The sequence below is a fragment of the Berghia stephanieae genome, chromosome 10 (assembly GCF_034508935.2).
Source record: "Berghia stephanieae isolate SIO BIC M18660-M18661 chromosome 10, UCSD_Bste_1.3, whole genome shotgun sequence".
NCBI classification, from domain to species: domain Eukaryota; kingdom Metazoa; phylum Mollusca; class Gastropoda; order Nudibranchia; family Aeolidiidae; genus Berghia; species Berghia stephanieae.
Window position 1 is genome coordinate 42,875,989 of NC_088369.1, and position 12,482 is coordinate 42,888,470.

The window sequence follows — 12,482 nt, forward strand, 5'->3', positions numbered from 1 at the left end:
ACAATCCATTAGTGAAACGGTTCGTTAATTTTTTTTTTTTTTTTTTTTTTTTTTTTGTTTGTTGCTTTAGGTCTCTTCCAACACAATTGAGGTTATATGAGAGACCGCTGAAACAAAAAAAACAAGCAATCTAACAAAAATAGTACAAATGTCAATCAAAATCATAACCTAAAGATATCATAAGCTAAATTATAAATAACCAAGAACAAACAGGCAGAGGATTTACAGGAAAAAAAAATATCCCCTGTCAAAAATACAATCACAAACCAAAGAAGCAGGATAGGCTAGTAAAGAGAAGAAGAAACGACATCACTATCGGATCGTACACCCATGCGAACATCATAGGTATATGATTCAAGGGTGATGCTCCCATCCAACCACCCGCATTCGTTAATTTTGACAAAACTTTGACATCGCGTTTCAGAATTACAAATTGTGAATGTTGAAAACACATTACGTGTAAAGAAAAACAACACTGTGCTCGGTTTAACAATGTGTCATATACCTCTAGACTATCAGATTCCAGCTCAGTTTAACAATGCTTAAATACCTCTAGACTAGCAGATTCCATTAGGTTTCCCCTCTTTCATCATTTCTAAAACTAAATCAGATAGAATAAAACAACATTATGAGATCATGTTTGTTTACTTATGATTTTTTTTTTCTTTTCTTATAAACAAGCAAGAAAAACTTCCCATCTTCAAAACTCAGCAAGAAAATGACTTGGTGAAGACTGAGATTATTTCTGAGAGCATTAGAACACTTTCCACAAATGTCACATTGGGCGTTCAATCACCAAAGATAAATCCGAATGACAGGCCAGAAAATTGCATAACAGAAACGTTGGTGAGCATTGTTAAATTGTGGAATTGGTGATAAATTGGTGAAAATAGCGTGATCAACTTGACTGTGATCAACTTGACTGTGATCAACTTGACTGTGATCAACTTGACTGTGATCAACTTGACTGTGATCAACTTGACTGTGATCAACTTGACTGTGATCAACTTGACTGTGATCAACTCGACTGTGATCAACTCGACTGTGATCAACTTGACTGTGATCAACTTGACTGTGATCAACTTGACTGTGATCAACTTGACTGTGATCAACTTGACTGTGATCAACTTGACTGTGATCAACTTGACCGTGACCATTTGAGGAAAAAAAAACTGAGCCAAAATTAAGAAGAATTTGCTGGTGAAATAAATATGCAAAAAAAAAGAGGGCTTCAAACTAAAAATTAACGACAAAAGAAAATATACTGAGGGCAGCATGGCAATTACAATATTTATTTTTAATCAAGTTTTTAACGCATTCCGATTAAATATTGTATCTTGAACTTCCTGTCTTTTTAAATGATTTAAACTAATCTGTAAGTCTTGAGATATTACAAATTTATTCTGCATCAAATCTACAAACTGGTCAAATATGTATCAGCGCTTGCAGCGATAGAGTCCGAAACTGCAATTTCATTTAATAAAATGTACAGAGTTTTGTTATTGCACGATAGTATAACTATAACTCGTGCCACACAATTCCTAACGTTTATAAATTTTAATCTAATAACATTCTAGACACAACTCACAATAGTCATCGGTAAGCTACATATCCACTACACCCCCGTTTGTGTGATATTAAGCCAGTATTGAATCAGTAAGACTAACATCCCATGATGGTGTGTGTATGCATTACAACATGCATTGTAACCAAATCCAAAATGATCAAATTAACACATGCATCAACGGGCAATCATAAAAAAAGAAATGAGATAAAGGCTATAAAAAAACAACACACAATCAACTTTATTTAAGTATTAAAGTTATTACTATGTTCTTTATTATCTATAAATTCTGACACTATTTTTTTTTTTTACTAAAGTATGTACACACTTAAATGAAATGTCAAAAACACATTCATGATAATTAATCTCTTCTTCTTTTTTTTTCTCACTTCTCTCCACTGGCCTTAATACAGTAAAATGCAACACACACACATGCATACACACACATACACACACACTACGCACAGACAGGTGCTGCCAAATAAAACAAACAAAAAAAAAGGGATGGTGGGGTTGTAGCAACAAGTCCACAACAAATCTTAGCAGCAGTAGTAGATTCAGGCACCTCTAAGCACAAACGATGATGATGGTGGGTAGGCATAGTTGGAAGAGCCAACCGCACGGGGGCCAGTCTTTTTCTATTTGTTGCACGTACGTAGCAAAGTCCGTCACAAGAGGCAAGGAGCATGCGTATGGGTGGTGTTGGTGGTGGTAGTAGTAGTAGTAGTAGTAGTAGTAGCAGTATTAACAGTCAACAAGAGGGGGGTTTAAGTTGTTACTGTTGGAATAGAAATGAATAAGAAGGTAATGTTTTTTTAAAATGTATATAATATTTCAATCGGTTAAACGATAAAAAAATATACAGACTGCCAAAAAGAAATTCATAAAATAGTAATTGTAGCCCCCAAAAATAGTAATTTGGGACAAAAAATTATAGTAACAGAGCTGCCAACCCCATCTGATTGTGTACAATGGGACCTCAAAATGGGGGAGATTTCATAAAAATGAGTACAATCCTGAAATCGACGGAAACTAACCATTGTGAAAGTAAGAGGAAGGTATACTTACATAAAGTCACACCGCACAAACTCAATTGCAGCAACAATGATGTTCCCAAGACTATAATCAAACCCGTTCAGAATTCTACCTCCCAGCATAAAGATCATAATTGGTTAAAAAATATATGAATATCCACTTGGTCACCAAGGTTTCTCAACTCAAGGCTATTACAACTAAAGAAAACTGAAGTGACTCCATACACTGAAAATGGGTACAATCTTGGGGGAAATGCGTACAAGCGTACAATTGCTGAAAATGCGTACAATTCCGCATTTTTTGCGGTAGGTTGGCAGCTCTGTAGTAATCAGTCCAAAAATAAAGAGAAAGTTGCCTTTCCGTGTTCCGAGTTGAATATGTGTCCAAAGCAAACCCACAGGGGAAGATACAGTTGTGATATATATATTAATAATTGTTCCTTTAATACGATTATGTCACACAAACACAAAACACCATTCCATTTACCAATTTTTAAACAAAATTTCATAATTAACGAAATTTCGTAAGTGCGCAGGTCAAGTCGGCATCATGTAATGGCGGTCTCAATATCATAAAATTACAATAAAATCATAATGCTTGGCAACACTGAATATGAGTTAACAAAAAGATATTACAGAGAAATAAATTACTGCTTTTATATGTCAAAAATTGTCAAAATCGAACCTTTGAGACTTTCTGGACATATAAGCACAGTATATAAAATAATGTAGGCCAACTTTTGACTTGGGGAAACAGGAGTTGCAACAGGCAACCTAACAAAAAAAAATCTGCGAAAGCAAAAAACTGCCCATCAGAAATAAGGGACCTTTCAAGGGCAGCGGATACACACATCCCTTTTGACATTCTTCACCATCAGAATTCACTGACGCCACATCTTTTTCATTTGATCTTAAAATCATCCACTAACGAAAAAGGTTACAGTTAAAACCTTGATTGGTTGAAACATTGTCATGGAAGTTTTTTTACTAAAAGGTTGTTTTTGACAAATTTTAGAACAGGAGTTGAGAGACACTTTGGACTTTGGACACTTAAAGGTCGTATCAAGGCCAAGAAAAAGAGAACATGATGGGACAGCCATATGATAATGAATCTTGAATTTAGTTGCCCAAGGAAAGGCAAGAAAAAGAAGGAATAGTATTTCAGGGATAAGAAGCAAAGAGCATAAGAGCAAAATCTGTTTGCCTGGTCTGTGATCACCCAAAAGTTCTATCCAGACACAATCAGAGTGTTAATGCTGATTCGAAAACCCCAAAACTTTTACAAAGCGAAATAACTTTTTTACTAATATCTATTCTCATAGTTTATAAATACTTAGGAAAGTGACAAAAAGATGTCTTTCAAAATAAAATAAAATTTAAAAAACAAATCGAAGAACCAATTCGTTCCATTTCGATGAAACATCCCAGCCAGAGCCAGGGCATAACCAAGTAGTTTCAGCCAGAACAAGGAAAACAGAAAACAATGAAGTAAGGAAAAGTTTTATACCATCCCAGCTCGTAAAAAGGTTAAAAGTTCTTTCCCAATTGGTTGAGGAAGCCATTGCAATAATTTATGGATAATACCAACAAGGACAAGTAGCTTAACCGAAACATTATCCAATCCTTCAAACAAATGTATTAATACGCTACCTAGTCGATGCACACTTTAAAAATTGACTAGATGAAAAGCCATAATTTAAAATCACAACAATCCATAATGCACTAATGTTTGAAAATAATAATAATAACAAACACATATTTTCATATTAATATCGATAACCAAACAAAAGGTGTCAAGGCAATCCTACTTCTTAGTAGGAGGAGGGAGTTTCACCCCAAACCTCTTCATCATTTCGTCCCTGTTGGTAGCCGAAGCAGGTGAAGAGTTTGATCCTTTCACAGATGAAGAAGAAGAAGAGACAGAAGAGGAAGGAGGAGGACTAGTAGGTGAAGTAGCAAAGGATGGAGTAGAGGCACCAGCTCCTCCAACCGATGTGTCAAACTTGGAGGCCAGGCTGCTCAGCTTGCCACTTGGTTTAGTCGGGGTGGTCGCAGTAGTAGTTGTTGCAGCACTAGGGGATGGCTTTTGTGCTGCTGCTGGTGCTGGAGGCCAATCTTGACGTTTAGGGCCAGATCCGGGACTAGTCACTGCTTTGGGCGCACTGACGGGCATCTCACTTGAGGTGGTAGAAGTAGACGGGGTGGTTGTGGGTTTGAATTTACCGGATTGTGCAGTGATAAATGAAGACGGTTTCGGTGGTTCGGGAGTCTTTGTCGTGCTTGGTTTAGGAGCTGGTTCCGGTTTTGTTGTTGCTGTCGTCACTGGAGAGGATTTACTTAACGTTGAAGTGGGAGAAGAGGGAACAGAAGCAGGAGCAGTTACAGGAGCAGAGGTGGCAGATGTTGGAGGGTTTACCTTGGAAAAGGATTTTGGTATGGATGAAAAAGGTTTAGGCACAGTGGAGAGAGGCGCTGGAACAGCAGTTGTTGGTTTTGCTTGAGTTACAGTGGTTTTCTTTGGGATAGCACTCGTATCACTGGTATCCTTGCCTGAAGGTTTAGGAGCAACAGAAGGGGTAGAGGTCGGTTTTGCTTCAGGTGTTGTTGCAGCTTTCGATAGTTTTGGAGCAGTTGCAGGGGGTGGACCTAGAGATTCAAATTTTGATGTGTCAGGAGCAATATTGGTTGAAGCTTTCCCATCTTTGTTTGCAGGTTTTGGAACCGCTGAAGATGGTGGAGTTGGAGATTTCAATTTGGACTTTTCACCTGCAGCGTCTTTGATGGCAGGTTTTGGTGGTATCTGGGGATAGGTTTGACTTGAAGGTTTAGGAGGAATTGCTGGAGGGGATTGAGACTTTACCTTTTCCTCCACTTTTACTTCCTGTTCACAGGATACAGGAGCCACTGTTGGGGTCTCATTCACTGACTTAGCTGGTGGTGTGGCCTTAGTGCCTGGCTCGTTTGGTGGTGGAGCTTCTAATTTTGATTGACTCTCAAATTCTTGTTCCCCAGGTTTTGTTGCCTCATTTAAAGGCTGCTTTGGCAGTAGCTGGCCCTCAGAGACAGTTTCATTGGGAGGTAGGGCAACCACCTCTGGTTCATTGGATGGAGGGACATCTGCCTCTGTTTTCACATGTTGCGTGTCCTCAGTTACTTGTTCACTGGGTGGCAGGACATCACCAGTTAGTTTACAGGTTGGTGTGTTTTCTCCTTCAGCTTTGTCAGCAGATACAGCCTCCTCAGTCAATAAATCTAAGGGAGGTGGAGGCAGGAACTCATCACAATCCGTTTCAGCAGGCTGTGACTGTGAAATGGAATCATCTGGTGATGCCTGCTGAAGTGGGAGAATGCTGGATTTATCATCATTGGCTGTACTTCGCATTGGGTCCACTGCTTGTCCTGGTTGTGAGTCAGCCTCTCCAATAACACCGGCATCGACTAAAGACAGGTTCTCATCATGAGAAGGTGTATCACGAGAGTGAGAAATAGAAGATACGAGTGCAGGGTCAGTTTGAGAGGAGGCAGAAGAAGCAGCAGAGGGAGAAAGAGAGTCATGAACATCGACTTGACCGGTGGAGTAAACAAGAGATGCTGGATCGACTACAATTCCATCCTCGACAGAACCTGTTGCATTGGAATCACCGACTACTTTCTGCTGCTCTTCTTGACCAGTAGTCGAGGACAAATTCACATCTACGCCTTCCGACTGGTCACCACAATCGCCTTTTCCCACTTCAGCAGCGTCTGCGTCTGCTCGATAGTTAAGGTTAAGGTCAGGGCTTACCTTGGACGTATTGTCACCTTCCCCGACAATGTCAATTGGTGTACCAGTGTCATTAATTTTGGCATCCAGTCGTGCCTTGATGTTGTCAAATCTGTCGACGCCGAGGTAGTCGGCTTGGCCGTGTTCCCATTGTAGACGCCGCTGCCTGTCGTCTCTCTGGGCACCTTCAGACATTTTCATCTTGGCCAAATCTCCTATCAGACCTCCCTACACAAGACAAAAAAAATCAAGCATTCGTTATAAAAGATTTCATATTACAATGATGATGATTGTAATAAAAATATTATTAATAGTGATTATGATTATGATGATGATGACGATGATGATGATGATGAAGTTAATGATAATGATATGATGATGATAACAATACAGTTAATTTGATTATTCAAATCGAAATTGTATTTACTGTCAAAAAAAAAGATAAAGAAAGAGCACTGCGAGTAATAATTGTCAAACAGACATTACACTGTCAGATTATATTTCTTTTTAAAGATATGATTTTTTTTTTCTTATTGAAAATAAAAGAGTAAAAAAAAAAAATTAAAACATCCTAAAAATAAATCTTAAAAATAGTACAAACGGTATTCTTAATAAAATTTTGAGAGACCAATTGACTATCAAGTGAAAGAAATGAAGAATGTACATGTATTGAAAATGTTTTGTCAATATCATGTTCCTTGAATATCGTTTAATTTAAAATGTTTCTTATATATAAATGTTGTATTTGAAATGGACTTAGGATAGAAGTGAGACTACAGTAAAAAAAAAAAAAATTAAGAAGAAAAGAAAAGAAAACACACCCACACACAAAGTGAACTGATTATATATATATATATATATATATATATAAATAAAATATTTCCAGTATAATTATGATCAACTTCTACAATAATGTTTCGAATATTCGCTACTTTTATCAAAAAGTTGAGCACCACTATTTTGTGGTTTTTGTTTTATATATATATATATATATATATATATATATATATATATTATATATATATATATATATATATACTGACTACATTATGAATAGAATACGTAAAGGGGCTAAAACAAAAATTCAGAATCTAATTCTAGCAATACCATCAATTACTTTTTGATGATTTACCCTACCCTCTATAAAACTATGTAACTTGTAAAGCTGAACTGATCTAACATACTGACTGCATTAGAAATATGTAGAAAAAATAAGAAGAAAAACAAAAACAAACACACCAAAAAAAAAAAAAATAATAAATTTTAAAAATTTTAAAATCAAAAAACAGTTCATCCCCAACACCAAATGAATTGCTGATGAATCTAATTTAAGCAATCCCATCAAATACTTTTTTTTTTATCTAACCTACCCTCTAAAAGACTAGGCAACCTATACTATATGAAGCCAACAATGAACATTCTAAAGGTCTCTGTCTGGCTAGAGACCAGGGGCAACTATCTACGACTAGGGAGTGGAAGGTAGACGTTGGACTTTTGTTTAGTTTTGTTTATTCATGTATTTACATTTATTTTTATTCTTTTTTCTGTTTTGTTTTTTTCATTTTCTTTTTTTTTTTTTGTTCTGTTGTTTTGTTTTGTTTGTTTTTTTTGTTTTTTTGGGGTTTTTTTTTTTTTTTTTTGGGGGGGGGGGGGGTGGTGGGGGTGTGCAGATGAGCGCGCAAGTTGTAGCAACCATTAGTGCACAGAACATGCAAGTGATAACGAACTATTCTATAGGCTCGATTTTACATTGTTGTAATGAACAGTATTTTGTGTTGGAGTGGGAGTATTTCCATTACAACACTGAGTCCATACAAATTGGGCTATCAGACCTGATTATGAGTAAACGCTGGACTGGAATGCAACATATGTGAGATGGTTGGGAGTGGAGGTGGGGGGGGGGGGGGAGAGAGAGAGAAGGGTACTTTTAAATGACTACAATATATAAATATGCAAAACATTGAGAGAATAAAGATGATGCATACACCAGCCCAAAAATTGGTCAGCAAGAGCATTTTATAAACACGGGTACAAATACCCATCCACCTGTAAACAGAGATAGAGAGAGAAGGTGCAGGGAGAAAGAGACAGAGAGAAAGGGGGGGGGACAGGGAGAGAGAGACAGAGAGAGAGAGAGACAGAAAGAGAGAAAAAAAAGAGAGAGAGAGAGAGAGAGAGAGAGAGAGGGGGGGAGAGAGACAGAGAAAGAGAAACAGACAGAGAGAGAGAGAGAGGGGGGGGGGAGAGGAGAGAGAGGACAAAGAGAAAAGAGAGAGAGAGAAGAGAGAGAGAAAAGAGAAGAGAGAGAGAGAGAGAGGAGAGAGAGAGAGAGAGAGAGAGAGAGGACGCCCAAGTACAAATTTGTAGAAATTTTACAAATACGGAATCCATGTTTATATGTATTTTTTTTAAAAGAAGAAAAAAAAAGTATTATTACTAAATACTAGCACACAAATTAGCATCATAAAGTCTTCAAAGATGAGCCCCTACTTCATCTATCCTTTGGCTCTCATCAATCACAACACAGAAAACCAATTCCAATTTGAAAATGAAAATGGATAAGCTAAAGATATCCACACCAAAAACAAGCAAAAATACAAAAAATAAATAAATAAATTTTGGTACTATTCTGTTCAGTTTTTTGTTCGTTCGGGGCAGTTTGTGGTATTTTCTTTTGTTGTTTGTTTGTTTTGTTTTGCATTGTTATGTACTTTTTTTTTCTTTGGAGGGTGAGGGGGTGGTAGTATATAAAATTATATTTCTTCATTCCCAATCATGTTAATTAAATCAAATTATATATATATATTTCTTTTTTTTTTTTTTGCTTTTACTTAAAACTTTTGTTTTCAGGACCTGCTCCCTCCAAACGTGGTAACGGGTTGATGCAATGAAACGTAGATTAAGAGTTTGAGCGAAGTTGCAAACAAATGTATGAATTATACAAGTAAAAACATGGAGAGAAAAAAAGAAATAAATAAAGTTCATACCCACCTAAAACAAGAAATATGGTGAAGGAGGAAAACTCTGTGTGTGTGTGTGTGTGTGTGTGTGTGTGTGTGTGTGTGTGTGTGTGTGTGTGTGTGTGTGTGTGTGTGTGTAAGTGTATGTGTGTGTAGGTGTGTGAGATAACAGTTCAGAATGGCGTTTACATGGTATGAAATAAAATAGCTACACACACACACATATATATAGTATTTTCCTCCACCTGTTAAACCACATCAGTCACAACTGCTTCAACCAAATTTCTCATCATATCAAGAAAGCTCTTCTATTCTATACATCTTTAAAATGAAGACTCCTAATATTGAGCTAACCCACTCCTTACCAACTATAGGAAAATCGTCACATTCGTTACGATACAACCAGCATTTTTCTTATTCAAATTTCTCTTGTTCATCATGAAATTTAAAGAAAATGAACAGTGTGTTGTAAAGCATGTTTTGCTAAAAACAAAAACTATGTATCACAACAACTTTACTGCTCTTGTATTTGAGTGATAAAAAATCTATTTTTGTTTTAGTGGGGTGTGAAGTTTTGGGGAAAATCCTGAAAATGGCTGGTAAGGAGAGAGTTGAGCATGTAAATACATGGGATAAAAATAGAGCAAAAGACAGGAGGAATTGATCAAAAATCTCAGTCCTACCACTTCCCAGCTTCCAAAATGTATCACTTTTTAAAATACTTATTTACCTATTTTTCAATCTATTTTTTAAAAGATTACTTAGATTTTTGCAACTGCTTTTGAGAAAAATCTAACGGATAACCAAGAAACAAAAAAAAACAAACATACAAAATGACCATGAACAAAGGCAGGAACTTGCTGAAGTCATTTCTACTGCCCGATTATTTCTTTTTAACTCAATTTTTTTCACCGAGCATACGGGGCACCTATGTCAATTTGCATGTAACACAAAATGATGATGAAAAGAGTTTTTGATCATGGCAATATATATTGACGGAAATCAGACAAATGTTGGACAATTTACAGGTCTAATCTCTCTAATACTAGTCACCGAGCATACGGCACCTAAGCCTATGTCAATTTGCACGTTACACAAAAAGATGATGAAAAGAGTCTTTGATCATGGCAATATATATATTGACGGAAATCAGACAAATGTTGGACAATTTACAGGTCTAATCTCTCTAATACTAGATTTAAAGTTTAGTTGATAAACGATGGGTAAACAACATTGACAAAGCATTTATCCTTGGTCGGAGATGAAATGAAAGACAGGTCTGGCACAACATGCAACAAACAAACAAACATAAAAACTAGTCCGTATGATTTCGGGGTAATAAATACAAATTTCAAGAGAGAAAAAAAATTGATAACAACACAAATTGCATGATTTTTCACCCTTATTTTTCCATAGCATGTCACTTTAGAAAGCTTTAGAATTAATCCTGCTATATGTATATATAATATCCTGGCTCTATGAGGATTGCACAATGAATGCTTATTCACACTACATATCTACCATTTATGCACAAAATAAGTTCCCTCTTCCCCCCTCCCCTTCCTCCCTCTCTCTCCCTCTCTCTCTCTCTCTCTTACTTATAAAAGTAATAATGTTTTTATCAGTTTCCCTCGAAAAATGTTAGTCTAAAAGAGTGCGGATCTATTTTAAAAAAAAAAAATCTGAATTTTTTAAATCTTTAAAATATGTATGTATAAATGGCTTGTTTCAAATGAAATTTGATATTTTAACAGTAAAAGCGAAAGCACACATCTTCCTTGACAACGCACACAACATGGATTTATAGCTCTATATATATATAAACACATGAGAAAGACAAAGCATGAAGTTAATGAAGAGGGACAGCGTTAATTTGTTGACAATCAGAACTTTAAAAAATGCACACGAGAGAAACCCTTTAAAAAGTTACTAAATTATGCTTGAAATCAGACACACTCTTCCAAGTTTGGAGTCTGCCGATGTAGAAATTATTCAGGATTGAAAGAGGACCACAGGATTGAAAGAGGACCACACATCAAACACACATTAAAATGCCGAGTCAAACATTAGGCAGAGAAAAGCCCAAGCACTAGATCTAAACAAGAAGAAAATTATGAGCATTAACTCTTTCATCGCCATTGGCCGCACTGTGCGGCCAGAGCACAATCCGTTCTAATTGGCCAATGATCGCACAGTGAGGGCCGGTCTTGAAAGGCAAAAAATAATAAAGTAATCCAATCCTACTTTCTACAAAAAGTACTATAAATTGAACCAATGGTTTCATTTCTTTCATCAGAACATTCAATTGGCCCTAGGGGGGTATATTTTAATTGAGATTTTGCGCCTATTCGAATGTCGCTTTGTCTTAGCTTGTCATTCTCATACTGCCTCAATCAGGTGTCAGCCATTTTGTGACGGAAATGCGAATATAGCCTCAGCGCTGAAAGAGTTAATTTTATTAGGTTAGAAATGCAAGAAATGCAATGATAACAAAATATCACGTTCGTTTCTTTCTCATTACCTGATCTACATCCCCATCCTCCTCGCCTTTGTCAACCTCGACGTTTTCACTCTCATTACTTTTAATATCATTCAAACTCCCTCCCTCCTTCTCTTCGCTGTTCTCCTTTTCACGATGTTCAGCATCTTTATTATTATGACCTCCTGGGTTACTAACCGACTCGGATGATGTTGAAACGGTTAGCGGGTTGTTATTCTGAATTTCGTGCATCACGGGGTGAAAGTCGGGATCTAAATTACTCAAAGGTTCATCAGGATAATGCGTCTCCACAGTGTCATAGTCTCTGTACACCACAGGGATTTCCACCACTTTAGAAGGTTCCGAAACATTCGGACAAGATTGGTCATTACCGTCGTCGTTATTGTCGATCGAGGTTGAACGATCTTTATGGTTTTTTTCATCGCAGCTGTTTTCATCGTTTTTATCGTCTAGATTGGGAGGGGTGTAAGGGTAAACAATGGCATACGAGGTTGTCGGTTTACTTTGGCTGTAGCTATGCCCTAGACCATGTTTATCCTGATGGTGGTGGTTGTGGTTGTTACTGTGTTGGTGGTTGTGTTGGTGGTGGTGATGATGGGGATGATGCTGTTGTTGATCTCGATGTTGGTATACCATGCCATGCTCAGGGGATAAAGGGACT

The 12,482-nt window shown here is 36.9% G+C and overlaps 2 protein-coding genes across 2 annotated transcripts in view; both read right to left on the bottom strand.

The window, feature by feature from the left end:
• Window positions 1-1,277: 1,277 nt before the first annotated feature.
• Window positions 1,278-12,482, bottom strand: part of LOC144981175 (uncharacterized) — a 32,602-nt gene continuing 21,397 nt past the window's right edge. The window contains exons 8-10 of the mRNA XM_078929327.1: window positions 11,843-12,482; window positions 6,383-6,589; window positions 1,278-2,342 (exon numbers count right to left, since the gene is read on the bottom strand). The exon at window positions 11,843-12,482 is cut by the window's right edge and continues 56 nt beyond it. Of these exons, the coding sequence (XP_078785453.1) occupies window positions 2,340-2,342; window positions 6,383-6,589; window positions 11,843-12,482 (850 nt within the window). The 3' untranslated portion in view covers window positions 1,278-2,339. The remainder of the gene's footprint in view (window positions 2,343-6,382; window positions 6,590-11,842) is intronic.
• Window positions 4,287-6,376, bottom strand: LOC144955944 (uncharacterized; the record flags this gene model as incomplete). The annotated part of the gene is made up of 1 exon (XM_078886205.1): window positions 4,287-6,376. A coding segment is annotated over one exon (1,974 nt), but the record flags the coding sequence as incomplete, so codon positions are not given.